This window comes from Argentina silus, assembly GCF_951799395.1.
Source record: "Argentina silus genome assembly, chromosome: 15".
NCBI classification, from domain to species: Eukaryota; Metazoa; Chordata; class Actinopteri; order Argentiniformes; family Argentinidae; genus Argentina; species Argentina silus.
Genome location: NC_139669.1, coordinates 6,047,228 through 6,070,697, shown reverse-complemented (window position 1 = coordinate 6,070,697; position 23,470 = coordinate 6,047,228). Strand labels below are relative to the sequence as shown.

General features: G+C 48.6%; 4 protein-coding genes across 8 annotated transcripts; 2 read left to right on the top strand and 2 right to left on the bottom strand.

Annotated features, from left to right (window-relative positions):
• Window positions 1-3,783: 3,783 nt before the first annotated feature.
• On the top strand, window positions 3,784-5,815 carry rnaseh2c (ribonuclease H2, subunit C). Its single transcript, XM_083686521.1, has 5 exons — window positions 3,784-3,826; window positions 4,322-4,481; window positions 4,579-4,691; window positions 4,938-5,057; window positions 5,421-5,815. The coding sequence occupies exons 2-5, from the start codon at window positions 4,328-4,330 to the stop codon at window positions 5,442-5,444; spliced, it is 411 nt and encodes a 136-aa protein (XP_083542647.1). The 5' UTR covers window positions 3,784-3,826; window positions 4,322-4,327; the 3' UTR covers window positions 5,445-5,815.
• Window positions 5,816-5,853: 38 nt separating this feature from the next.
• On the bottom strand, window positions 5,854-11,619 carry zbtb3 (zinc finger and BTB domain containing 3). Of its 4 annotated transcripts, none has more exons than XM_083686517.1 (3): window positions 11,594-11,619; window positions 8,500-8,670; window positions 5,854-8,140 (listed from the first exon to the last, which is right to left on the bottom strand). In XM_083686517.1, the coding sequence occupies exon 3, from the start codon at window positions 8,136-8,138 to the stop codon at window positions 6,336-6,338; it is 1,803 nt and encodes a 600-aa protein (XP_083542643.1). In that variant the 5' UTR covers window positions 8,139-8,140; window positions 8,500-8,670; window positions 11,594-11,619; the 3' UTR covers window positions 5,854-6,335. The 4 variants fall into 4 exon arrangements, with proteins under 4 accessions (XP_083542643.1, XP_083542645.1, XP_083542644.1 ...); XM_083686519.1 differs by having other exon boundaries at window positions 11,598-11,617; XM_083686518.1 differs by lacking the exon at window positions 11,594-11,619 and adding an exon at window positions 10,947-11,008.
• Window positions 11,620-11,687: 68 nt separating this feature from the next.
• On the top strand, window positions 11,688-14,474 carry trpt1 (tRNA phosphotransferase 1). Its single transcript, XM_083686382.1, has 7 exons — window positions 11,688-12,020; window positions 12,532-12,613; window positions 12,842-13,011; window positions 13,290-13,467; window positions 13,668-13,724; window positions 13,807-13,917; window positions 14,035-14,474. The coding sequence occupies exons 1-7, from the start codon at window positions 11,943-11,945 to the stop codon at window positions 14,079-14,081; spliced, it is 723 nt and encodes a 240-aa protein (XP_083542508.1). The 5' UTR covers window positions 11,688-11,942; the 3' UTR covers window positions 14,082-14,474.
• Window positions 14,475-14,619: 145 nt separating this feature from the next.
• Window positions 14,620-22,254, bottom strand: fermt3b (FERM domain containing kindlin 3b). 2 transcript variants are annotated; one of them, XM_083686379.1, is made up of 15 exons: window positions 21,924-22,254; window positions 20,755-20,876; window positions 20,359-20,592; window positions 20,018-20,134; window positions 19,560-19,728; window positions 19,030-19,132; window positions 18,591-18,698; window positions 17,880-18,011; window positions 17,611-17,657; window positions 17,346-17,470; window positions 17,048-17,154; window positions 16,616-16,831; window positions 16,341-16,465; window positions 15,501-15,642; window positions 14,620-15,307 (listed from the first exon to the last, which is right to left on the bottom strand). In XM_083686379.1, the coding sequence occupies exons 2-15, from the start codon at window positions 20,873-20,875 to the stop codon at window positions 15,128-15,130; spliced, it is 1,926 nt and encodes a 641-aa protein (XP_083542505.1). In that variant the 5' UTR covers window position 20,876; window positions 21,924-22,254; the 3' UTR covers window positions 14,620-15,127. The 2 variants fall into 2 exon arrangements, with proteins under 2 accessions (XP_083542505.1, XP_083542506.1); XM_083686380.1 differs by lacking the exon at window positions 21,924-22,254 and adding an exon at window positions 21,786-21,826.
• Window positions 22,255-23,470: the final 1,216 nt, after the last annotated feature.

Sequence of the window (23,470 nt, the reverse complement as noted above, 5' to 3'; positions counted from 1 at the left end):
CTATATATATCCCCTAACACAGAGCGGTAATGTGAGCTAGCTCAAGGTTAGATTCCCAGAGGGTTCAGGGGTCATTTCCCTGTTGTTTCCTCCACAGCACATGGAGCAACGCCTCAACAAATGCCTGAAGAGGATGGAGGAGGACAGGGGGGAGGAGGGAGCCAGCAGGCCCCACATTGGAGCCCAACTTCCACTCTCCCCAGGTTACGCACGCACGCACGCACGCATGCACACACACTCGCACGCACGCACACACACATAACACCCTAACACCCCACCAACTAACCTTACCGATTTATCTTCACTATTCAGCTCATGTCCACAAGACCCAGAATGCCACCGCACCTCAAGAGCACCATAGACAAAATGGCCGACCAGACTACAGCCAAAATGGCCCCCATCCTCCCAGCATCTCCCCTATTCTGTCTTCTTGGTTGACCCAGGCTCGACCCCAATTGGCCGATTCCCATAGCAGAGTGCCCTTCAATCTCCAGCGGGGTGACATAACACATGGTCCCCACACCTCTCAGTCCCTTCACCCTCCCCACCCCTCCCTTCACCCCCCTCCTCAGCCTTACCCTATCCAGCCTCTCTACCCATCCGCCTTCCCCAGTAGGCCCCACACTATGGTCCAGCAGGGGTCACCAATGTGGGCTCCCCTGACAGAGTACCCCCTGTCCTGGGTTGGTGGGGTGGCTGGCCTCCCTCCTAGGGCTCCAGTCAGCTCTTCAGCTCCCCAGACCCCCTGGACCGGGCCCTCCCTGCTTGACCCCCGGGCATGGGGGGTGGTGCAGGGTGTAGAGGAGGAGAATAAGAGGAGGGATGTGAGTGCAGCGCCCAGCCCTGGGAAGGAGGGCAGTGTGGGACAGAGACAGAGAGGAGAGAGGTGCAGGGATCAGTCCCATGAGCTGGACACCAAACCAGGTAAGGGCCATTGCTTCAGATAACCCTAGCCTGATACAGCCTGATTGTACTATACTGCCCTGGCTGAATACTATATAATAATATGTCTATTGAACTTATCTGATCTCTAACCTGTGTTTTTGTGTGTGTGTGTGTGTGTGTGTGTTTGTGTGTGTGTGTGTGTGTGTGTGTGTGTGTGTTTGTGTGTGTGTGTGTGTGTGTGTGTGTGTGGTGTGTGTGTGTGTGTGTGTGTGTGTGTGTGTTTGTGTGTGTGTGTGTGTGTGTGTGTGTGTGTGTTTGTGTGTGTGTGTGTGTGTGTTTGTGTGTTTGTGTGTGTGTGTGTGTGTGTGTGTGTGTGTGTGTGTGTGTGTGTGTGTGTGTGTGTGTGTGTGTGTGTGTGTGTGTGTGTGTGTGTAGTGCGTCTGTCAAGTGGACATGGGGAGAGCAGCGAGAGCAGCAGGACCTCTAGCCGTGCCTGTGAAGAGAACAACAGCGAGATGAGGAGGAGGAGGAAAGAAAAGAAGGGAGCTAGGTGGTGTGTATGCATACACAGTGGTGTGATGCATACACGCAGGTGCATACAGTACGCACACACACACACACACACACACAAGAACATAGACCCACATTCTCGCTCACACAAAGACATACTCGTACGCACAAACACACACACACACACACACACACACACACACCTCTGTCAGCTGACCACCAGTGTGACTGAATCTCTCTCTTTCTCTCTTTCTCTCTCTCAGGTCCGCTGCAGAGTCCATTTCCAGTGGGAGGGTGGAGTCTTCAGCATCTGTTGCTCCAAGCTCTGAGAATGATAGGATATCTGTGTCAGGGAGCAGGAAGAGCAGGAGCAGCAGGAGGAGGAGGGAGGGGCTGTCTGTCCCACGGGGGGCGGAGGAGGCAGAGAGAACCAGAAGCCAGAGGGAGGTGTCAGGGAGTCATGAGGACGACAGTCTGAATCTCGGGGAAGGTGCAAGCAGTCAAAGGGAGGAGTCAGTGAGTCATAAGGAGGAGTCGGTGAGTCAAAGGGAGGAATCAGGGAGTCAAAGGGAGGAGTCAGGGAGTCCATTTTCAGGAAGTGTCAGTGTGAAGATCGAGGGAGGAGGAGAGAGTGATGCGGAGGGAGAGGAGGAGAGTCTTAGTGCCAGTATGGAGGGTGGACCAGGAGGAGAGGAGGAGGAGGAGGAGGAGGAGGAGGAGGAGAAACACGAGAGAGAGGACAAGACAGGAGGAGAAGGAGAAGCAGGGGGAGAAGAGGGAACGAGAGAACATGCCGATGAAAAAGAGGAAAAGGATGAAGGGAATGAGGAGACAAGCCAGGGAGAGGAAAGAGAGGAAGAGGGGGATGAAGAGGGTGCCTCTGTGAGGGGGAATTCACCAGTGGAAGAAGAGGAGGGCGAAGAGAGGGAAGAGGACGACATTGAGGAGGTGCAGGACTCTGAGAGACGGGGAGAGAATGATGAGGTTGAGGGGACTGATAGAGAGATGGAAGAAGAGAGGGAGGGATCAGATATTTCCCAGGAGGGAGAGATGGATGATGCCGTTATGGGTAGTGGCGAAGAAGAAGGGGCTGTGGAAGTGGAGGATGAGAGAGGTGAGGATGAGGAGGGGTCAGTAGGGGAGGAAGATGGTGAGGAAGAGGAGCAGCATAGTCAGGATGCGGAGGAAGAGTCAGAGGCAGGTGATCCTGAGGACGAGAACTCTGAAGACTGCATCATCTCACCACAGGAGCACAGGTACTCACTCATAAGATGATGATGATGATGATGATGATGGTCACTGACTATATGTCATGATTCTTAGGTCCATCAAAGGCAAAAGGCTTAGCCCAGCAGACGAAGAGGAGGAGGCTCTTGATGAAGATGATGATGGTGGTGGTGATTATGATGAAGATGGTGAAGCTGTGAAGGGTCATTCATTGTCTGCGGATCCCTCTTATGAATACAAAGATGGTGATGATGGGGAAGATATTGAAAGTCTCCTTGCTCCACAAACAGAATCGCAGAAAGAACAGTGAGTCGTTTGGTTGGTTCTTCTGACATTGTGACTGCCCATGAGGTTGAGTTATCGGTCAATTTCACTTCTCTCATTTCTCTTCTGTTTGTTTTTAGGAAGGCAGAACAGAAAGCCACAGTCAAACCCAAAGGTTAGATCACTTCTCTCATCAAATGACATTAGCTTAGAATATGAATAACATCGATAAATTGATAGCCTACAGTCATTCTTCATGCATTCTATGTGTTTTCCAGCTCCAAGTGGAGACTTGGACAGTCTGTCTGGGGAAGAGGAACTGGACAGACGGACAGAGGACCGGGGGTCTGATGATGAGTTTGACCACTTCTATGACTGATAGTGTTCCAGCCAGGGGAGGCTGGTGGAAGTAGAAATCGGAGGACGGGCTCATTGTAATGCATGGAATGGAGTGAGGAATGGTATCAAGTTTGGTACCATTCCTCATTCTGTTCCATGCATTACAATGAGCCCGTCCTCCGATTTCTACCTCCACCAGCCTCCTCTGGTTCCAGCCCACCTACAACGTCATGACAACGAGAGAGACGAAGACAGAGAGTGACAGTAAAAGATGAACAAAAGTGATGCCACACTTCTGAATCAATAAACACTTGAAAATGCAAATCCATAACACTTGAATATAGAAAACAGTACATTTGTATATGTGAATGTAAAATGCACAGAAATAAATGATTATACCTTTTACTATTAACAATAATATTGACAATGTGTGAGATTAATCTGTTGTTGATGAGACCCTCCTGAACAGTAGGGGGGAGCATTCCCAGAATAAGTTGATGCTAGACCCGCCAAAATGTACGATTTCTATAGCGACGAAGAAGCGCTCAACCAATCGCATGCAACTCTACTTTCTCACATGGATGTTGGAAAACATTGAAAGGTCCTGATGGAATATTATTGACTTTGATAATGTTCTCTTTAAATATTGTTTAACTGACTGTGGTGCATTCGTATCATAGACTTAATGATTCGTTTTACATCCAAACGTTTCGAATTATTTTCTCTTCTCAGTGCCTGAAGATTAGAATAATCTGTACTGGGGGGAAGCTGTCATGGGCATTCAGACAATGCTAGCCACTTGCTGTACCTAGTTGTACCTAACTGTATTAAACTAGCTGTAATGAGACCTGACACATTTACCCCATGGCACGTTTTATTCTACTGCTTGTTGTTCATATCCTTACAGTGACATGTTCTTACAGATGTTCATATATTTGCATTTTTCATCTGTTTGTCGTGAATCAGAGCCATTCAAATATATGACTACTTTACCGTACAGAGTGTGAACGTCCTGAATGTCGGACAAAATACTTTGACAAATAGAGTGAATGATGGACAGAATGCTTAATGACATAATTGTGCCTTCCTCATTTAGGACAGGATGACTTCTGATGGCCGTGTGACCACAGTGCAGCTCGGCTCCGTAGCTCAAGCAGACCGTCCCCCGGTCCACCTGTTGCCGTGTGACATCCAGCATGACGGGCCAGCGGCGGTGTCCGAGTTCTTCACGTCTACCATTAAAGACGGCAAACACGGTATGGACAGTATGACTGTGTTTAAGAACGTTCACAGTTAGGAGTGCTCATTTCTGACATTCTGTGTGTCAAATGTGTATTGCCCTATCTCCTGCAGAGAAGACAGTGTCTTTCAGGGGTCGTGGGCTGAAAGGTCAGGAGGTCAGCTGTCCGCAGGGATACACAGGGCTGGTGCTGAGAGAGGTCAACAAACCAGGCTCTGACCAGGAGGTAAGAAGTGACATAATGTGAATGAACATAAACATTAACATGACATGACATGACAGCATTCACATGATACTGCAGGCCATACCTAATCATAACTGACTTTGTGCTTGGAGACCCAGACTCTTAAACCTCCTTCTCCACTCTGTCAGCCAAATGTGGAGTCATGGCCTCATACACATACTGAAACTCTTCACTGTCAAAGAGATTTGTGAGGTAATAGTGTGTGTGTGTGTGTGTGTGTGTGTCTAGGACAGGACAGTGAAGGTGTCCTCCATGTTCCATAACCTTACCTACTGGAACCTCGAGACTCCGCCCAACTCTGATGATGGCATCGTCATGGCAATGGCCTGGCCTGAGCTGGCGGAAGCGGTGAGTATAGATCAGGGGAGGCTGGTGGAGGTAGAAATCGGAGGATGGGCTCATTGTAACGCATGGATAAAATGAGGAATGGTATCAAACACGTGCCTCCCATGGTATAGACGCACATACATGTAGAAAAAAATCAGAAATCTATGTTCATAGAAAAAACATCTATGTACATAGGCTATACTATTTCTATAATAAGTTTTTTTTGTCGATTATTGTATGAGTCTCTTATCATGGCTTAGGTATTATCTAATCTAAGTCAGATCGTAAGAAAGGAGGATATCAATATCATGTATGGTTAATTGATCATAAATGAAGGTTGGGGTTTTGAAATGCATCTAACAATGTTGTTGACCTTGTTTACAGATACATGGGCCAGTCGATGACTGAAGGGGGGGTGGGTGGGGCTTCTCTTCCTCCCCATCCCCCGTCTCCTGCCTCCGTCCTGACTCACGAGACAAGCTTGGCGGAGTCAAGTGTTCTGGAGCCATTGTTTGATTGTAGCCTTGCTTGTGAAAATGGCGCATACAACCATGATGGGAAGAACAACCTGTAGTCTGTTCTGTAGGGCTGTGGTGGACTGTGTGTGTGTGTGTGTCTATGTGTCCACTGCTGCTAGTGTTGTAAACCTTTAAGTTAGGGGTGTGTGTGTGTGTGTGTGTGCGTGCGTGTGTGTGTGTGTGTGTGTGTGTGTGTGTGTGTGTGTGTGTGTGTGCGCTTCATCTGAACTGTTGTATTCTCTTTCTCTTGTACATTTCATCACACATTTACTGTCCTATTAAATATTGAGATGCAAACAAAGTGTTCAAGTGATTTATTACTGACCATGGAAGTAAAATACTCAAATACTGGACTGTGCAACTGTCCGTGTGTTCCTATTCACTGAAAAGAGGTTTTGACGTTTAGACACTGGAGATTTACTGATATGATATGAAAGACTTATCATAGTAGCACTGCTAGTGTTGACTTAGTATACTGGAGAACATCATCACAATATTTTAGAGTTTCACAAAGTCTTGTTGGCACGGAGAGAACAGTAAGACAGCTGGTCCATAGATTCACATGTAACAGACAAGGGACAGGGAGTACAATTTAAAAGAGTTTATAGTATTCATATATAATATCAATATCATAAAAAAAAACATCCAATCTTCCATCGCCCTCCTGTTTTGTGTTATGGAGACATCATACTGGCAGCATAGAAGGGGGAGGGGACGTGTGTGTGTGTGTGTGTCCGTCTCAAGCTTTATGGGGAGGAACAACAAAGTTTGTGTGTGTGTGTTAGCTGAGGGGTGGTTGGGGCTCTCCGTCCCCTTTGCTGCGTTTGGCCGGAAGACTGTTGTCGTGGGCCTTACGTATGTGGCGGTACAGGTCCCCCGACTGTGTGTAGCTACGGTAACAGTAGCGGCACTCGTAGGGGCGCTCGCGGGTGTGCACGATGGCGTGGCGCCTCAGGGTGTACGCGCAGGAGAACGTCTTCCCGCAGACGCCGCAGGTGGGAAGGTCCTCCACGTAGGTCCCCAGGGAGTCCTGGAAGTCCTGGAAGTAGCCGGGCTGGTCGGAATGCTGAGCGGAGGCGGGGAAGAGAAAGGAGGGGAAGGCCCCGGTATCCGAGGAGGGGCCGGGGCCGGAGGGCGACAGGGGGAAGGGGAGGGGCTCGGGGGGGTGCGTCATCTGGAGCAGGGGGTGGGGGTGCGGAGGCTGGTAGTGGGGGCTGCTCAGCTCCTCTCCTTGGTTGTCTTCGTCATCAAACTCATCCCCATCCTTGACCTCCATCATCATCATCACCCCCCCCTCCCTGCCTCGCCCCTCCCCCTCCTCCAGCTCCTCGTCGGAGATCACGATGGCTTCCACTTTCACCTTCACACCGTCCACTCTCTCCTCCTCCACAACCTTTCCTCCCTCCATGTGGGGCTCCGCTCTCAGAGTCCCCACGTTGGAGTGTGCCCCAGCCTCCCCCGTCTCTCTCCCGGACCCCCCCCTCTGGAGCCCCTGGGGCCGGGAGGCTCCGAGGCTGTGAGGGGAGGGTTGGAGGGTGACAGGGGGGAGCTGTATCCTAATGGGAGGGTGTGTGTTGGGGGCGTGCTGGCGCGTGGCGGGAGTTATGACCGAGTTCTTGTCGCCGCAGACCGACGGGCTGCCCTGGGCGGGGCTGGAGGAGCTGCTGTGGTCAAAGTGGGTCAGGATGACCACGGCCGAAGCGCTCGTCTGGGTGACGGGCACCACAGAAGAAGACGACGATGATGACGATGCTGATGCTGATGATGTTGCGGCTGATGAAGAGGGCTGGTGGTTGTTGTGACTGTATGTCTCTGTGGAGCTGCAGGGGCTACAGAGGGCAGAGCCTCCCTGACCCCCCAGCCTGAGTTGGGCCCCAGGAGAGGGTCCGTACTGGGCAGAGAGGGCGCCCAGCTCACCCACAGGGTGTGGGGTGTCCATCCCAGGCTGAGTGGTGTCGGCTACGTCCGGGCTCAGGGGCGTGTGTGCCCGCATCTCCGCCCTCCTGTCCGACGACCTCCCGGAGCCCACCTGGCTCCGCTGCATCGCCATGGACGCAGCCAACGCAGACATCGCCTCAGTGACCGCTCTGGCGGCTCCCGTCGCCACGCCGCCCCCCGCCGCGTTGCCCCCCCCCGCCTCCGACGTCAGCGCCGCCGCCGCCCCGCCCCCGCTCTCCTCCGGGCGCGTGCTGTCGGCCTCGGCCAGCGGGCGGTGCTGCAGGCGCCTCTTGCAGATGCGCACCACCTCGTTCATGTGCAGGAAGCTCGCCGCCGCCAGCACGTCCTCCGCGGGGGGCGGGGCCTCCAGGCGCAGCACGCCCTCGTACATGAAGTCCAGCAGCAGGCCGAACGCCGCCGCCGTCACGATGTCCGCGTCCAGGGTGACCGAGTCCCCCCCGCCGCGGCCGCCCCCCTGGGCCTCGGAGTAGAACATGTGGAAGAAGGGCGAGCAGGACGCCAGGACGGCCCGGTGCGCCAGGAAGCGGGAGGAGCCCACGAGGACGGTGCAGTCGCACAGGAAACCCCGCTGGCGCTGGGAACGCAGCCCCGACAACAGCTGCTGAGAGTGCTGGGGAAACTCCATCACTGAGAGGGAGGGAGGGGGAGAGAGAGAGAGAGAGAGGGGGGAGGGAGGGAGAGAGAGGGAGGGTGAGAGAGGGAGGGATGGAGAGAGAGAGGGAGGGAGGGATGGAGAGAGAGAGAGAGGGAGGGAGGAACAAAGAGGGTGAGAGGGAGAGAGGGTGGGAGAGAGGGAGAGAGAGACGCAACGAGAGACACAGAGTGAGAGAGAGAGAGAGAGAGTTACAAGGAGAGAGCTAAGAGAGTAGAGTGAGGAGAAAACAATGGTGATGAAGAACAAGAGGTTCACTCTAGTCTTTTGAGAGGGTGAGCAAGCGTGTGTGTATCCCTACGCATGTGATGGACAAATTAAGTGAACTACTTACCGAAGTGTTGAAGAGGGGTCCCTCTGGAGGGTGCAATTGTAATGTGCTGCACGTTAGACACAGCTGGCCTCCTCAAGGTCTCGTCCTCCTAGTTTCCATGGTGAAGGCAAGGTTGAAACCCTTGGGAGGTTAAGTGCTGCTCTTCCTACAAAGCAGTTGCCTCCCGGAGATCTAGAGACAAGAGACTGACTGTCGGTCAAATTCAAAATGTCTAGGGATGCTGAAGTGGCGTAGCACACTAAGGCGCATACCATGTCATCGCAAGGTCCCTGGTTAGATTACGGTCATCGACATATCCTGCATGTCATCCCTCCTCTCTCTCAGCCATCCTTCCTGTTAATCTCTACTGTCTCTCTCCAATAAAGCAGAAATGCCCTAAAAACATTTTTTTTTTTTTTTTTTTTTTTTTACAACATCTATAGCAGACCTGTTACTTCAGCAAAAACACACAAGAGGGTGTGATGTACAGTACCAGTCAAAGGTTTAGACACACCTTCTCATTCAATGGTTTTTCTTTATTTGTATTATTTTCTACATTGTAGATTAATATTGAAGACATCAAAACTATGAAGGAACACATATGGAATTATGTAGTAAACAAAAAAGTGTTAAACAAACCAGAATATGTTTTATATTTTAGACTCTTCAAAGTAGCCACCTTTTGCTTTGATGACAGCTTCGCACACTCTTGGCAAGGTGTGTCCAAACGTTTGACTGGTACTGTATATCGGGGATACCGAAAAAAGCTGTGAAGCAGTCACAGGCGTGACTCACACCCTTGAGTGTGTTATTGCTTTCATATGGTGTTATTCACTGCCATAATTATACTTTCAGCAAGCCTACAACGTTTCTTCAGGAACTTCCTGTAGTTATTATTATTATTAATTGCCTCTTGATAGCGATGTAAAGTGGTCCAAACCAATCATACTTAACCTACAGTGTAGCATTGAGGAGAAGGGTACGCAGGTCTGATCTGCTGCTAACAGGCAAAGTCCCAGGTTTAGCACAGATGGGGGCCTAATTAGTTGAAGGTTAAACACTCCTGAGTTCAGAGCCCTTCCATCACCGCTCCCAGCAGACCTGGCCAACACACTGGAAAGTGGACAAATTGTGTTGCTCTACTTTGGTCTCTTTTTCTAGTTCGTACAGAGAGAGTTGCTGTTGTATTTGCTTTGTTTTCCAGTCTAGTTCTAGTTAAAACAACTTTGTCAACACAGACAAGGCGGACAGAAATCAGATATAACTCATCATCTATGACCTATCCCAGCCTCTCCAAACCAAACTTAAGACCAAAAGGTAGCCATGTTTTCCCAGTCGGGCAGATTTACAGATGGCAGTGAGGTTTGCATCAATTGGCATTGGCTGTGAATCCTACAGCCAATATCGGGGCATCAGGCTTTCCCTCCATATTTCACATTAATGTGTGAAATATGGAGAGAAAGTTCCAATGTTCTGTCTGACCATGTAACGCCATGTAATGTCAGCTTTTACAGTGTCAGCTTTCTACGACTCTCCCTGAACGAGCAAATGAAGAAGATGGAACAAGGAAGGATGATTTATCTAGAGAAAAAAAAAGAGGAAAACATAAAAAAAGATGAACCATATGTTCCGCCAACGTGTTCTTCCCCTCATCTCCCTGGTATTGCTTTCAGAGAAGAAAACAACAACCTGAGCCAACCCTGGTGCAGAGGCCTCAGCTGTGACGGGGCCGACAGAGAGCAGCAAGCAGGGGAGCGGGGTTAAACAAGGGAGAGATGGAGGGAAGGGAAAAGGAGAGGCACCATACTGTACTGTATACTTTTTATCACCCCCTCCCTCCCTCCCCCTCTCCCTCAATCACAAGCCATCTGGTAGCATCAGAGGCCTACATTCCTTGACCGTAGTATAATTAAGCAATGACGCCTGAGAGGCTGTGATTTATCATCAATATTGTCACGGGTAGAGGGAGTTCACGAGACGCAGCAGATGTCATTTGACCGTGACATCTACCCCTACCAATGCCTCGAGGGCATTATTGCTTTTATACAACAAATCTGAAAATTGTGACAAGAAAACAATGCTTTAAAGGGACACTTCACAAATGTATAACATCACATTGATTATCTCCAGCGCCATACCAATGTCTACATATGTGAAAACTGCAATTTTCTTTGTTCTGTAGTCAAAGAGATCCTAAGGAAATTACCCCCTATGATGTCATTCAGGGTAATTTCCTTAAGACCTGTTCTAATATCTCTTTGACTAAAGAACATCGCTGTTTTCACATTTGTAGACACTGGTATGGTGCTGGATATAATGAATATGATGTTAAAATGGGTGACTTGTCCCTTTAAGTATTTGTTTTGTCATAGCTGAGAAATATAGCTCCCAAAACTACAAACATTGTCAAGGGAATGTGATAAACAAATCTACTGTCTGTGTGTGATTCTACCAAGAGGAAATCGTACCCTTTCTGCTCAAATCGATCACAGAGACGCGAATTGTTTGATTTTCAATACAATGCACAACTCTCAACCAAACTTTCTTTGAGGTTTCTCTGCGGAGATTTCGGCATGTCATTTAAACTATGCTAACTTAAGGTCCGTCGGAATCCTGGGGGACGGAGAATCGGAGAAGCTTCACTACCGGCCAATGAGGACCAGTCAGGGAAAGACGATGTTTCACCTAAACAGGGAAATAGACTGAACCATCCCTTCAAATCACATCCACATCAATGCAACAACATAGGCTACTGGAATAGTTCCCCAAATAGACATTAGCTAGCACAACCATTAGGTCAGCCAATGTTAATTAACATCCCACTGTTGTACAGGCATTACAAAAACGATGTCCTAGCTGGGGTGTTGTGATGTTTTGTGGCTGAGATGTTTTGATGATATGATGCTATTTTTCTGACATACTATAGCCCTGTTGCTAGCTTGCTGCTCCTAGTTTATTTCAATAAAACCCCACCCGTAAACCTTCCTCTGCTAAATGAACCTGATGTTTGAAAGAATGACTCATTACGACATGTAGGTATACACAATGTTGTCATGCACAATATACAACGGCAATAGAAATACATTTTATGACATAATTTTGTAACATTTCTCACCTACTGGGCAAAACGGAGAACTTCTTCTATTGTGTTTAAAGGTATACATCCTTACAAACGGCTCTTTACTGCCACCCGCTTGATAGGAGTACATACGAAGTGGAAGGGCATGCTAGCTTACGAGTCATGTTTACGTTGTCAGAAACGGTGTTTACTGCTGAATTGTAGAACTACAGGGCATGGTTCATGATTATAAAGTCTGAATGTAGACTTCTTGAGGCTTGTTGCAGGTCAGTCATCGAAGGTAAATGAATGAGTATACACAATCGAATGTTTGCTTTCTCGCTGGCTAGCTCACTGAAGCCAAAGATGAGCAGTCTCCAGGGCTGACTCTAGGACCGATCTGCTGATGGCCAGTCAAACACGAGGAAGAGGAGGGAGAGGAGGAAGAGGAGGGAGAGGGAGGCGTGGTTATCGTGCTGGAGAGGTGAGAGTCATGAAAATGTTTGTCCCATGTCCAATTAATTGTCTTTTTTTTTTTTTAAGTAAAAGAGCGAGGGAAAGGGTACTAATTCAGAGAACTATTACACCACACAAACCACGGCGAGTGCTGTGTATAAATAGTGTTGCTATAATTAGAATGAGTAGCCTATGAGTTACAGTCTGTTAGTATTTTGGTCCTCTGTGGCTCAGTTAGTAGAGCATGACACTAACAGCGCTTAGGTTGTGGGTTTGATTCCTGCTGAGACCATATATACTAAAATATATGCACTCACTGCAACACTGCAATGTAAGTCGCTTTCGATAAAAGTGTCAGCGAAATGGCATATATATATATATGTATGTTACAGAGGAGGCTGGTGGAGGTTGAAATCGGAGGACTCTCAACATCTCATTGTAATGCATGGAATGAAGAATGTGTTTGATACCATCCATGTATAACAATGAGCCCGTCCTCCGATTTCTACCAACCCTAACCATGATGTGTTACCTTACAGGACAAGGATGTCCGTCTGTCAAAGTCCCTGTCATTTGCCCTGCGCCATGGAGCAAATCAGATGGGCCTTCACATAAATCCTGGTGAGCAGTGTGTTCTGATGGGGATTCCCTCAGTTGAATTTTGCACATCTACTGGATTTGATATCTATAACCTTATTAGCCTAATGGTACCACAGCAGTAAGATAACTATCTTTATCAGTATCATATCTTCACACATGAACACGTTTGCCTGCCTGACGCCCATAATCTCCATAAACGTTCGCTCATTTGGGCCTACAGTATTACAATATTGAGCCTCTCATCCCCAGATGGCTTTCTATTGGTGGAAGACCTTCTGGCTCATCCACAGTTCCGCCCCTTCTCACTGGAGGACGTGGAGAGAGTTGTGGCCACCAATGACAAGCAGCGGTTTAAGCTCCGCCCTCACCCGGAGGATGGGCGACTGCAGATCCGAGCCAATCAGGGCCACTCTGTGCAGGTACAGCGTGCAGACATAGCCAGGCATCCAATCAGGTGTACAGTGCTTTGTGACAGCGACAGCCTTTCTGCTAAGGGATCCTAAGAGGACATAGATAGATGTTACCCCACATTCACATCTGTCACACAGAGAGCTTGCAACTGCTTTATACTGTCCTGTATTTGGTCAATGAAGCTGCATATTACATGGTATGGAGCATAAGCAGTAAAAGGGTTAGTTGTGTCAGTAGCGGTGTCAGTGATAAGTGTGTGTGTGTGTTGTGTCTGTGTCTGCGGCAGGTGGTTGATCTGGAGCTGAAGGCGGTGCAGCCTGGTGCTCCTGACTGTCCCGGTGAGGCGGTCCATGGGTCATACCTCCGCCACTGGCCCTCCATCCGCTCTCAGGGCCTCCGCAAGATGAACAGAACACACATCCACCTGGCCACAGGCCTACCTGGGGACGACGGGGTGATCAGTGGTGTGTGTGTGTGTGTGTGTGTGTGTGTGTGTGTGTGTGTGTGTGTGTGTGTGTGTGTGTGTGTGTGTGTGTGTGTGAGAGACGGGAGGCAGGATGAGATGTAGAAAAAGAGGGGAGAATGAGAAAGAGAGAGGGAGTACCGTAGGGCTAGAGCCTCCTATAGAGGGGCGTTCTTTGACCTCTGTGACCCTGTTCTCCAGGTATGAGGAGAGACTGCGACCTGGCCATATTCATCAACGTCCCCAAAGCCCTGTCTGGTAAGGCTAACTCTGACATCACAATAGCAACATTTTCTAAATACAGTGTCTAAATATGTGTGTGTGTGTGTGTGTTGTCCAGATGGTATCCAGTTCTTCTGGTCGGAGAACGGAGTGTTGCTGACTCCAGGGAATGCTGAAGGGAAACTGCTACCGGGTTACTTCAGCCGTGCTCTGAGACTGAAACCCACAGGTGAGTCCCCCTCATTCCATTCCATACATCACAATGAGCCCAACCCCTGACCTCTACCTCAACCTGAGAGATGGGTAGAAATGAATGGTGACTGATGATGGAAATGTTGTGTTTCAGAGAGTGTTCTTCCCCTGGAGGGGGTAACGACGCTACCCTGTGCTTAGGAGATAAAGCGCCAGGCTGTTTTTTTTCATCAGCACAGCAGCCAATGGAGAGCTGTTTCCCAGATTGTTTCCATGGAAACCTGCTCCGTTCGGAACCAGAACCCCCCCTGGAGAGACTGGGCATCACTGTCAGCTTGAAAAAGCCCTCAGCAACAACGACGTCAACAACAACAACAACAGCTTCCACAAGACAGAAGCTATAGCACAGGCACAGAGACCGGTGCGGTGTTTCTGTTAACTCTGTCACACGCCTGGAGAGACACAAGGATGCAATCGGATGGGAAACAGGCACAAGCTGTGGTTTTGTTAACGGACAAGCTCAACTTTTCTTCTGATATAGGAACAGATACACACACACACACACACACACACACACACACACACACACACACACACACACACACAGCCAGGAGAGATAGCTATTTGTGGCTTCCTGTTCAGTTGGACACATTGCAGCTCTGACACAACCCTATTTAAGGACACACAGCCAACAAGCCAAACTCCTCATCAGGAAATGAAAACACCTGCAAACAACTGCTTCATGCATGCCAATAAACATGTTTATTGATGGATCTCAGAATGATTAATCATTTTCATACATTTATTCTTCATATTCCACCTGCTCTTTGATTTATTGAATAATAAAAGTCCCTATATGGCTTGAATAATTCATAAGTCCCCAGTACTGTAACTGTATGAAGTGCTGTGAAGACCCCTGGTGTTGTTCTGTGATGGATGGTGAATGTCACACACACACACCAGCGGGAGCACAGCACAACTCTGGTCCACTAGGGTCATTGGGTCAATGATCAATGACCCAATTCCATTCAGCCTAATAGCATTACAATGAGCCTGTCCTCCGATTTCTACCTCCACCAGCCTCCACTGCTATTAGGCTAATACTGATTTAGGCCTACAGGTATGGGACTGTCTGTTGGTGCAGGAGTATACAAATGAAAAGGTATGTATTTATGAATTAATTAGGCTAGATTATTGTATCGCTCCCTGGGCAGTACCATGTGTAATGGGGAGGGGCGGGGCATTGATCAGAGCGCCTCGTGGCCCCCTGTGAGCTTATGGAAGAGGTCCTCGTTGAGCGTGGTGCTCTGCTCCTGGTTTCGCGTCGACATGAAGATGTAGCCGCCGATGAACTCGTGAACGATCTTACAGTCTGCCGTCACACAGCTGAAGGCGATGTTCACGTTCCCGTCAAACTCTATGGCCACCTGGTGGGGACACACACACACACACACACACACACACACACAGAAGAGAATGACCGTGGGAGAACAGCTACAGACACTGTATTAACCTACAGACATTACTGTAGAGTTTGTGGGTTCAGTAAAAAATAAAAAAAACTGCATCAAATGTGAGATTTGATTGATTGATTGATTGATTGATAGATTGACAGCTCACCTGGCGGATGTCCCAGTTGACGTTCCACTGCCTCATGTTGTTATAGCGCCAGGTCTTGACCACGTCGCCCACGCCCAGGTCGATACGGATCAGCCGGTTGGGCGCAATGCCCAGCACCTCGTCCTTACGACTGCCCTTAAACCTGCCAGCAGAAACACCAGCCGTTACAATACATGAAAGACCAAAACGTTTTGGCTTGTCAAAAGACAGGGAATTCAATATGAGCACCACCACTCATAGCCTCATAACCTACGCGCTAACAAGGTTTTCCAGCACACAGCATTGATACCTGCTATAGTGTATAGTGTATGATGGTCTACTGTGCTTCAAATCAAACATGTACTCACCACTGGGCAGGTTAATTAGGATTCAAAGCTTCTCTCAAAGCCCAGTGATGAGTACACGCTGGTCCTGGGGAGCCGCGTTGAGTCCAGGTTTTTCGTCCCACATATATCACACCTGATTTAATTGATCTTGAAATGAACAGCTGAATCATGTGCATCAGTGCTGAGCTGGGGCAAAGACCTGCAGTACTACGGCTCTATAGGACCAGGAGTGAGGCTCACTGATCTGACCCGAACCACCACCTGATTACCCCGGTTGACATTCTGTTTCTACACCAGGCTCAGGGTGGATCGCCACTGCCATGAAGCGTGATGTGTGGGGCAGGGAAGGCTGGTGGAGGTAGAAATCGGAGAACAGGCTTATTGTAATGCACGGTGTGGAATGAGGAAATCCTGATTCCGTTCCATGCGTTACAATGAGCCTGTCCTCCGATTCCTACCTTCACCAGCCTCCCCTGGTGTGTGACGGTGGGTCGGGTTGCCAGCTCTGTTCTACCTCACTACGAAGAAGGACATGCCGAAGTCGGGCAGGGCCTGCCAGATCTGCAGGAAGCGGAGGAGGGTATTGGTCAGCGAGAGCTGAGCCACGTTCTGATAGGCCTCCAGGATGCGTGGGTTCAACTGGGTGGGGCCAGAGAGGGGAGGGGATAGGGGTTAGGTTTGGCTTGTGAGATAGTGAAACATATCCTGTGTGTGTGTGTGTGTGTGTGTGTGTGTGTGTGTGTGTGTGTGTGTGTATGTGTGTGTATGTGTGCGTGCACGTGTGCTTACCTGTTTGGCCTTGTACTTCTTGTGGTAGCGTGGGGAGACCAGGCTGTGTGTGTTGATGTTGTCGTCCGAGTGTGTGCTCTGAGCGTGGGGGTTGCTGTGCTGCATGGCCAGGAAGGAGCTGATGCTCTGGATCTCACTCTGGAAGGAGCTGTCCGCCAGAGTCTTCCCTTTAGAGGCCAGACGACACGCAGCCATCCACTGGGAATATTGCTTCTCCTGAAGAGAGGGAGAGGGAGAGATGAAGGGATGGAGAACGAAAGACAGAGAGATTAAAGGATGGAGAGAAGGGTGGGGGAGAATATGAAGGAGAGAAAGAGACATGGGTTTCAGTAGACAAATATTACAGTGTGTGTGTGTGCGTGTGTGTGTGTGTGTGTGTGTGTGTGTGTGTGTGTGTGTGTGTGTGTGTGTGTGTGCGCGCGCGCTACTTACATTCTCACAGCGCAGGTAGACCTCATTCATGCCCTCCGGAGCTGGGATGAGAAGTCTGATGCAGAACTTTTGTCCGGCGACGTTCACATCTGGAGCGACTTCACAGCCTGAGAGAGTGAAACGTCACAATGGTTTATGTACCACATACTGTATGTACAAGTCTATGCAGAATGGTATGGATATTTTAGCTGGAAATGCTAGCCATGAGCCGATAAACAGTGTGTGTGTGTGTGTGTGTGTGTGTGTGTGTGTGTGTGTGTGTGTGTGTGTGTGTGTGTGTGTGATTTCTCTTTGCTACCTTTGAGGTTCATCTGTTGAATGGGTTCTCCTAGGCTTTCCTCTTTGCTCTTGTAGTAGGAGATGGAGACATCCTTGAACTTAAACCAATACTGCTTATACCCCTTCAATGTCAACCTCTTGGGCCTGAAACAGAAACACACTCTTTTATTGTGCCTTCCATGTGTGTGTGTGTGTGTGTGTGTGTGTGTGTGTGTGTGTGTGTGTGTGTGTGTGTGGGTTACAGAAATGGGGAAACAGATGTTTTTGGAATACTTGGATCTTACCGGAATATCTTCAAATAATCGTTGAGCTCTGGAGCAGTCATGTTGTCCTGTGTTGAAGAGAGAGGTGTATGTGAACCATATCCTTGTCTACACTTCTGCTTTTTACAACTGCAGTGAAAACCACCGCAAGATCTTACAAAAGTGTTTCACATAATAAAAGAGCTGCACATAGTTTCACAACATCTTACACACTGCATCATTCATCTCACGATGACCTCACAATACCAATAATATGTTTCTGTGAAGACAAAAGATCAAAAATGGCTGACCAGCAAGTCTGCGGGGCTGCTGTCTCCCCCCATCTTGACCTCGAGACACTGCAGAGCTGAGTCAAGATCATCCATGGCTGGGCTGGACGTCAGAGCCTGGGGCTCGGCCAGGGACAGCTTGTTGATGTGGTACTGTGTGTGTGTGTGTGTGTGTGTGTGTGTGTGTGTGTGTGTGTGTGTGTGTGTGTGTGTGTATGTGTGTGTGTGTGTGTGTGTGTGTGTGTGTGAGAGAGAGAGAGAGAGAGAGAGAGAGAGAGAGAGCGAGAGAGAGATTATTGGAGATTTAACAACACAATTGCTCAATCATTATACATTAGATACGAAATGAAGTAGGTCGAAAAAAGTTTATAATGATAGCTCTGTTCCAGTACAATTTAATGTTATTTCTGGTTTGGAATTACGGACAATAATTTTATTATAGGTTAATTCATTGAACCTTTATTTATCCAGGTTAGTCTACAGAGAAACCTGGTACTCTCTTTGGTTTATAATTGTGTTGTTACATGATTTAATCTCCAGGTAGAATGGAGCCCTGAGTGCACCTGTACCTGTACAGCACCTGTACTGTAGGCTTCATACCTGCAGGGCTCGATAGAGGAATACCTGTACTGTAGGCTTCATACCTGCAGGGCTCGAGAGAGGAATACCTGTACTGTAGGCTTCATACCTGCAGGGCTCGATAGAGGAATACCTGTACTGTAGGCTTCCTACCTGCAGGGCTCCAAACAGCATCATCTCCTCCTCGGTGCAGTCAATGTCCTCCAGCAGGATGGCCCAGCGAGCCTGCTCATACAGCTGAATCAAACGCACCGCGTCATACTGGGGAGAGAGAGAGACAGAGAGGGGAGGAAAGGAGGGGAGGGGAGGGGGGGGAGGGGAGGGGGGAGGGGTGGGGGTGGGGGGAAGAAAGATTAAGCAGTGGAACCAGATGGCTAGATTCAAGAGTCGAGATCTGTTTCGCACATATTTTTGTGAGTATTTCTGTTTCTGTTGCAGAGACACACACACACACACCCACCCACGCACGCAGACACACACACACACACACACACACACACACACACACACACACACACACACTCACACACACACACACACACACACACACACACACACACTCACACACACACACACACACACACACACACACCTTGGGATCCAGGTCGTGGAAGGTGTAGTATTTAAAGCGCAGCCAGAGTTTGTCATTTTCATTAATTCCTTGCTGCATGAGTGATTTAGAAGAGTCCAGCCACCTGAGAGAGAGAGAGAGGCAAGGCAATGTTATTTATATAGCACATTTCATACACGAGGCAGACAGTGCTTCACATAAAAACATGTCATACAATAAAATGAAATAATAAAATGAAAGACGAAAAGAGTAAAGCTAAAAAAAAATGCATTATAGTAAAAAGTGCGAAGATTAAAAGTGCAATGTAGTTAAGAGTTTAGGTTGGTATTTACTTATGAAGAGAGAGAGAGATGGAGCTGGAGAGAGAGAGAGAGAGGGGGGACGGGGACGGAGAGAGAGAGAGACAGAGAGGGGGAGACGGAGAGAGAGAGAGAGAGAGACAGAGAGAAAAGAGTTATAGAAAAAGACAGAGTTGTACAGTTGTAGAGACAAAGTTAAATGACAATCGCTAACGAGAGACGAGTGTGTGGGTAGTGTTGTTGTGATGTCACCTGCTGTGGATGTGGGCCTTATCCACCACGCTGGCGGGCCGGTACTGCTTGGCGATGACCTCGGGGGCCGGGGCAGGCTGGGCGCCGGACAGCATCTTGTAAACCGCCTCTGTCTTGGGTGAGTCGGCGAAATGGGCGGGCATTCCATTATACAAACACGGGCGGGAAGCTGGCACCAGGGAGACAGGTGAGTAGGGTCACACGGTATCTCTGAAACGTCGCTGGGGCAACGACTCTCAAGAACACTCAGCGGGCTTAGCCTGGCTTGATCAGCGAAGACATGATGTCATAGCATGTATGTGTCACCGACCAGGCTCTATCTCACATGGATGACCCAAACGTGTACCTTTATACCAAGAGAACCTCCTTGTGGTACAAGGGGCAGGCTACATCGGGTGGGGCTGCTCATCACAAGACCGTGATCCCAAACCACCTCCGCTACACAGTGCTGTACGTACCTGAGGTGAGAGGCACGTCTGTGAGGTCGTAGATCTCCTCAGATGAATCCTTCTCTTTCTTCTTCTTCTTCTCCTCTACGGGACGCAGCAGGGACAGCTCCTCGGGCCGACGGATGTCTGTGGGAAGAGTGAGAGGGATGACTGGGGAACAGACGGAGAGAGACTGGAGGAGGGATGGATGGAACGAGAAGACACAAAACACAATTGGTTTCCCACTGGTGTTGAACATTCTTTCACACAAATCTACAGTATATAATCCTCTCCTGTCCCAACAGACTATGTAGCATGTTTCTTGCAGCTATTTGTGGTGGTGATGTGAATGAACAGGAATACAAACTCACTCAGCATCTTGCAGATGCCCAGCACAGTGCGGAAGGCCGGCCCGGAGAAGCAGGCCTGGAGGCGCAGGGTCACCCCGTTGGGCAGGCCCAGGCGCAGGGGCTTGTGCTGGGGGATGAAGACGAGCCGCGCATCGGCGTGGATGCCGCACTTCTCCAGACTCCATGCGGTACGCAGAAGCCACTGCTGCTTCTGATCCCACCACAGAGCATGGTCCGACCAGTCGCGCTTTACCTCTGCAAAAGAGAGGAAACCAGTTGGGTTTGACACAAAATGTCTGCCATGCGTCAACCCCCCTCCGGTCTGATGGATGTAGATGACATGAGTCAATGTGGATATTAACAGTGTGGGATGGGGAGGCAACAGGGTGTGTGTGTGTGTGTGTGTGTGTGACTCACCTGACTTCTCCACCAGTTTGAGAATGACGCCACCTACGTGGAGGTCAGAGGTCACGCTGATAGTGATGGGCGGAGAATCACCCACGTCCTCCACTGAGACTGACAGGTCCCACGACGCCATACTGAGAGAGAGGGGGGGGGGGTGTTGGGGGAGAGAGAGAGAAAGAGAGAGAGAGAGGAGAGGTTGGGGGAGAGAGGGAGGGGAGGTTGGGAGAGAGAGGGAGGGAGGGAGTGATAGAAAGAGAAAGAAAGAGAGAGGGGGGAGAGAGAGAATGAGAAACAGAGGCAGGTGGAGGAGCGAGAAAAAGTGAGGGGGTTAAAGAAGGGAGGGATGAAGACAAAAGAACGAGGGAAGGGGAAACAAGAGAGATGCAATAGGGCGAGGTGGAGCAATAGGGTGAGAGCAGGAAGATCTGTTAGTCAAATTATTAACAGGGCTGAGAGAACAGAAAATAAGTCCATGATACTGTGTCATATGATAAGAAGACACACACACACACACACACACACACACACACACACCCAAAATGACCGGATTATTCCAATAAGGTCACTTTGACAGGCACTTCCTGTTCCTAATTTCAGCAATCACTCTGGGCACACTTCCGCTTTCAGGCCTTACCCCTCCAACTCACTCTGTGTGTGTGTGTGTGTGTGTGTGTGTGTGTGTGTGTGTGTGTGTGTGTGCGTGTGTGCGCGCGTGCGTTTGTGTGTAGTAGTATACAGTAAAAAGTAGAATAACATTATGTTCGTGCGGGTGAAATCTGTCTATACATTTCAAGTACATACAAGTTATCATACATACAAGTTATCATCTCAGTTATAAAACAAGTATTTAGGCCTTATTCCTTACAAGTATTCAGGCCTGTCTTATTCCTCTCTCAGTAAAGCTGACACAAGGCCATGAGAATATGTCCTTCATCCGTCCCTCTCCACCATCGCAAGTCAACCACACGCGCACACACACACACACACACACACACACACACACACACACACACACACACACACACACACACCACACAACTTACCCTCTCCACCGTCCAAAATGCTGGGGATTCTGACAGCTCTCTCTCTCTCTCTCACACACACACACACACACACACACACACACACACACACACACACACACACACACACACACACACACACACACACACACGACTTACCCTCTCCACCGTACAAAATGCTGGGGATTCTGGCAGCTTTCAACAAAGACCCTCTGATCCTCCCTGTCTTGTTCAGTGAAGTACACCCCTCTTCTGTGAAATATGCCAGTAGCACTTCCCTTCTCTCTCTCTCTCTCTCTCTCTCTCTCTCTCTCTCTCTCTCTCTCTCTCTCTCTCAGGTTGTGGTCTATGCATGTGCAGCATGTGTTGCTTCTGACAAAAAAAGGGTGTTCCTCATTTGTCAGTTTCCGGCCAGCGGAAATGTGAGTGACAGTGACTCTTTTTTTTTCTTTTTTTTTTCTTTTTTTTTTAGGGCGTTTCTGCTTTATTGGGATAGAGACAGTAGAGATTGACAGGAAGGATGGGAGAGAGAGGAGGGATGACATGCAAGATAGGTCGAGGGTCGGAATCGAACCAGGAACCTTGCGATTACGCCACTAAGCGCCCTGACAGTGACTCTCAGAGTTTAGTTGGCCATGTGTCAGTCTCATTGTATCTGGTGGTGGTGGTGGTGACTACAATTTGTGTGATGTATATATTCAACACACAAACACACATACATACACACACACACACACACACACAAACAACACACACACACACACACACACCCACACACACACACACACACACACACACACACACACACACACACACACACACACACACACTATGTAAAACCTATTGATGAGGCAATTTCTATATTTAATGGTCATGACTACAGTTTGTGTGATGCATGTATTCAATGTATTCAAATTAATAAGCAAATGAAGCCTCTTAATCCTGGACTAGATTGCATGTCTAAAACGGTTGCCCTCTGTGGTGTTCATAGGTCATTTCCCAACATTGCCATTGACTAACTGCACTAATCTGAATTTAAACCTCTGTAAAGGTCTAATTTAAACCCTGACTTGGTTGTGAATAGGCTCTAACTTTCATTCTGGAAATCAGATTTATGAAACTTGGACTATTTTAAACCATGTTTGAGAATTAAAATTTTAGTTAGTTCAGTTTAAAAACGCCATTTAGACTAGGATTAGGTTTAATCTGTGTCTGGTAAACTGCCCCCATGAGAATATTTATTCTAAAGAGGAATTAGATCTCACTGATATTCAGACCATTTTATAGAAATGCTTTTTGTCGTGCCATGGTCTCTGGTCTAACCCCGTGTTGGGGTTAAACTGTGCAATACAATTCCATTCACTTCAGAATTAGGAAAGCAGGTAGATGTTCTTTAGGTTTCAAGTTGTTACAATAATGTTGTAAAAAGAAGCAATACTTGTGATATTGGCCGGTAGGTGGTGATGCTTCCTCATCTGATAAGCACAGCTCCGCGGGGGTGGGTGATTTGATGAGGAGGGGCCTGAACTCAGAGGTGCTGAAGATATGAATCGTTCGTATGTTCATACATGCGAAATCGATGTTGCATGTCAAACCAACACTATTAACATTGACTGACAAACTTCCACCAAGGCCTGGCCTCTGCAATATCAAATAATTTCCCCTTCACTTTTGGTACAATCCATACGTCATTGTTTACAACAAAA

Excerpts from the sequence above, each read along its gene's own strand:
- fermt3b (XM_083686379.1), bottom strand. The coding sequence starts at position 20,875 with ATGGCGTCGTGGGACCTGTCAGTCTCAGTGGAGGACGTGGGTGATTCT. Across the intron at positions 18,699-19,029 it reads TCCACGACCTGGATCCCAAG|TATGACGCGGTGCGTTTGAT; the intron begins GTGTGTGTGTGT and ends CTCTCTCCCCAG. Across the intron at positions 17,155-17,345 it reads TCAACAGATGAACCTCAAAG|GCTGTGAAGTCGCTCCAGAT; the intron begins GTAGCAAAGAGA and ends TCACTCTCTCAG.
- trpt1 (XM_083686382.1), top strand. The coding sequence starts at position 11,943 with ATGGCCAGTCAAACACGAGGAAGAGGAGGGAGAGGAGGAAGAGGAGGG. Across the intron at positions 12,021-12,531 it reads GTGGTTATCGTGCTGGAGAG|GACAAGGATGTCCGTCTGTC; the intron begins GTGAGAGTCATG and ends GTTACCTTACAG. Across the intron at positions 13,468-13,667 it reads GGACGACGGGGTGATCAGTG|GTATGAGGAGAGACTGCGAC; the intron begins GTGTGTGTGTGT and ends CCTGTTCTCCAG.
- zbtb3 (XM_083686517.1), bottom strand. The coding sequence starts at position 8,138 with ATGGAGTTTCCCCAGCACTCTCAGCAGCTGTTGTCGGGGCTGCGTTCC.
- rnaseh2c (XM_083686521.1), top strand. The coding sequence starts at position 4,328 with ATGACTTCTGATGGCCGTGTGACCACAGTGCAGCTCGGCTCCGTAGCT. Across the intron at positions 4,482-4,578 it reads CATTAAAGACGGCAAACACG|AGAAGACAGTGTCTTTCAGG; the intron begins GTATGGACAGTA and ends TATCTCCTGCAG. Across the intron at positions 5,058-5,420 it reads GGCCTGAGCTGGCGGAAGCG|ATACATGGGCCAGTCGATGA; the intron begins GTGAGTATAGAT and ends CCTTGTTTACAG.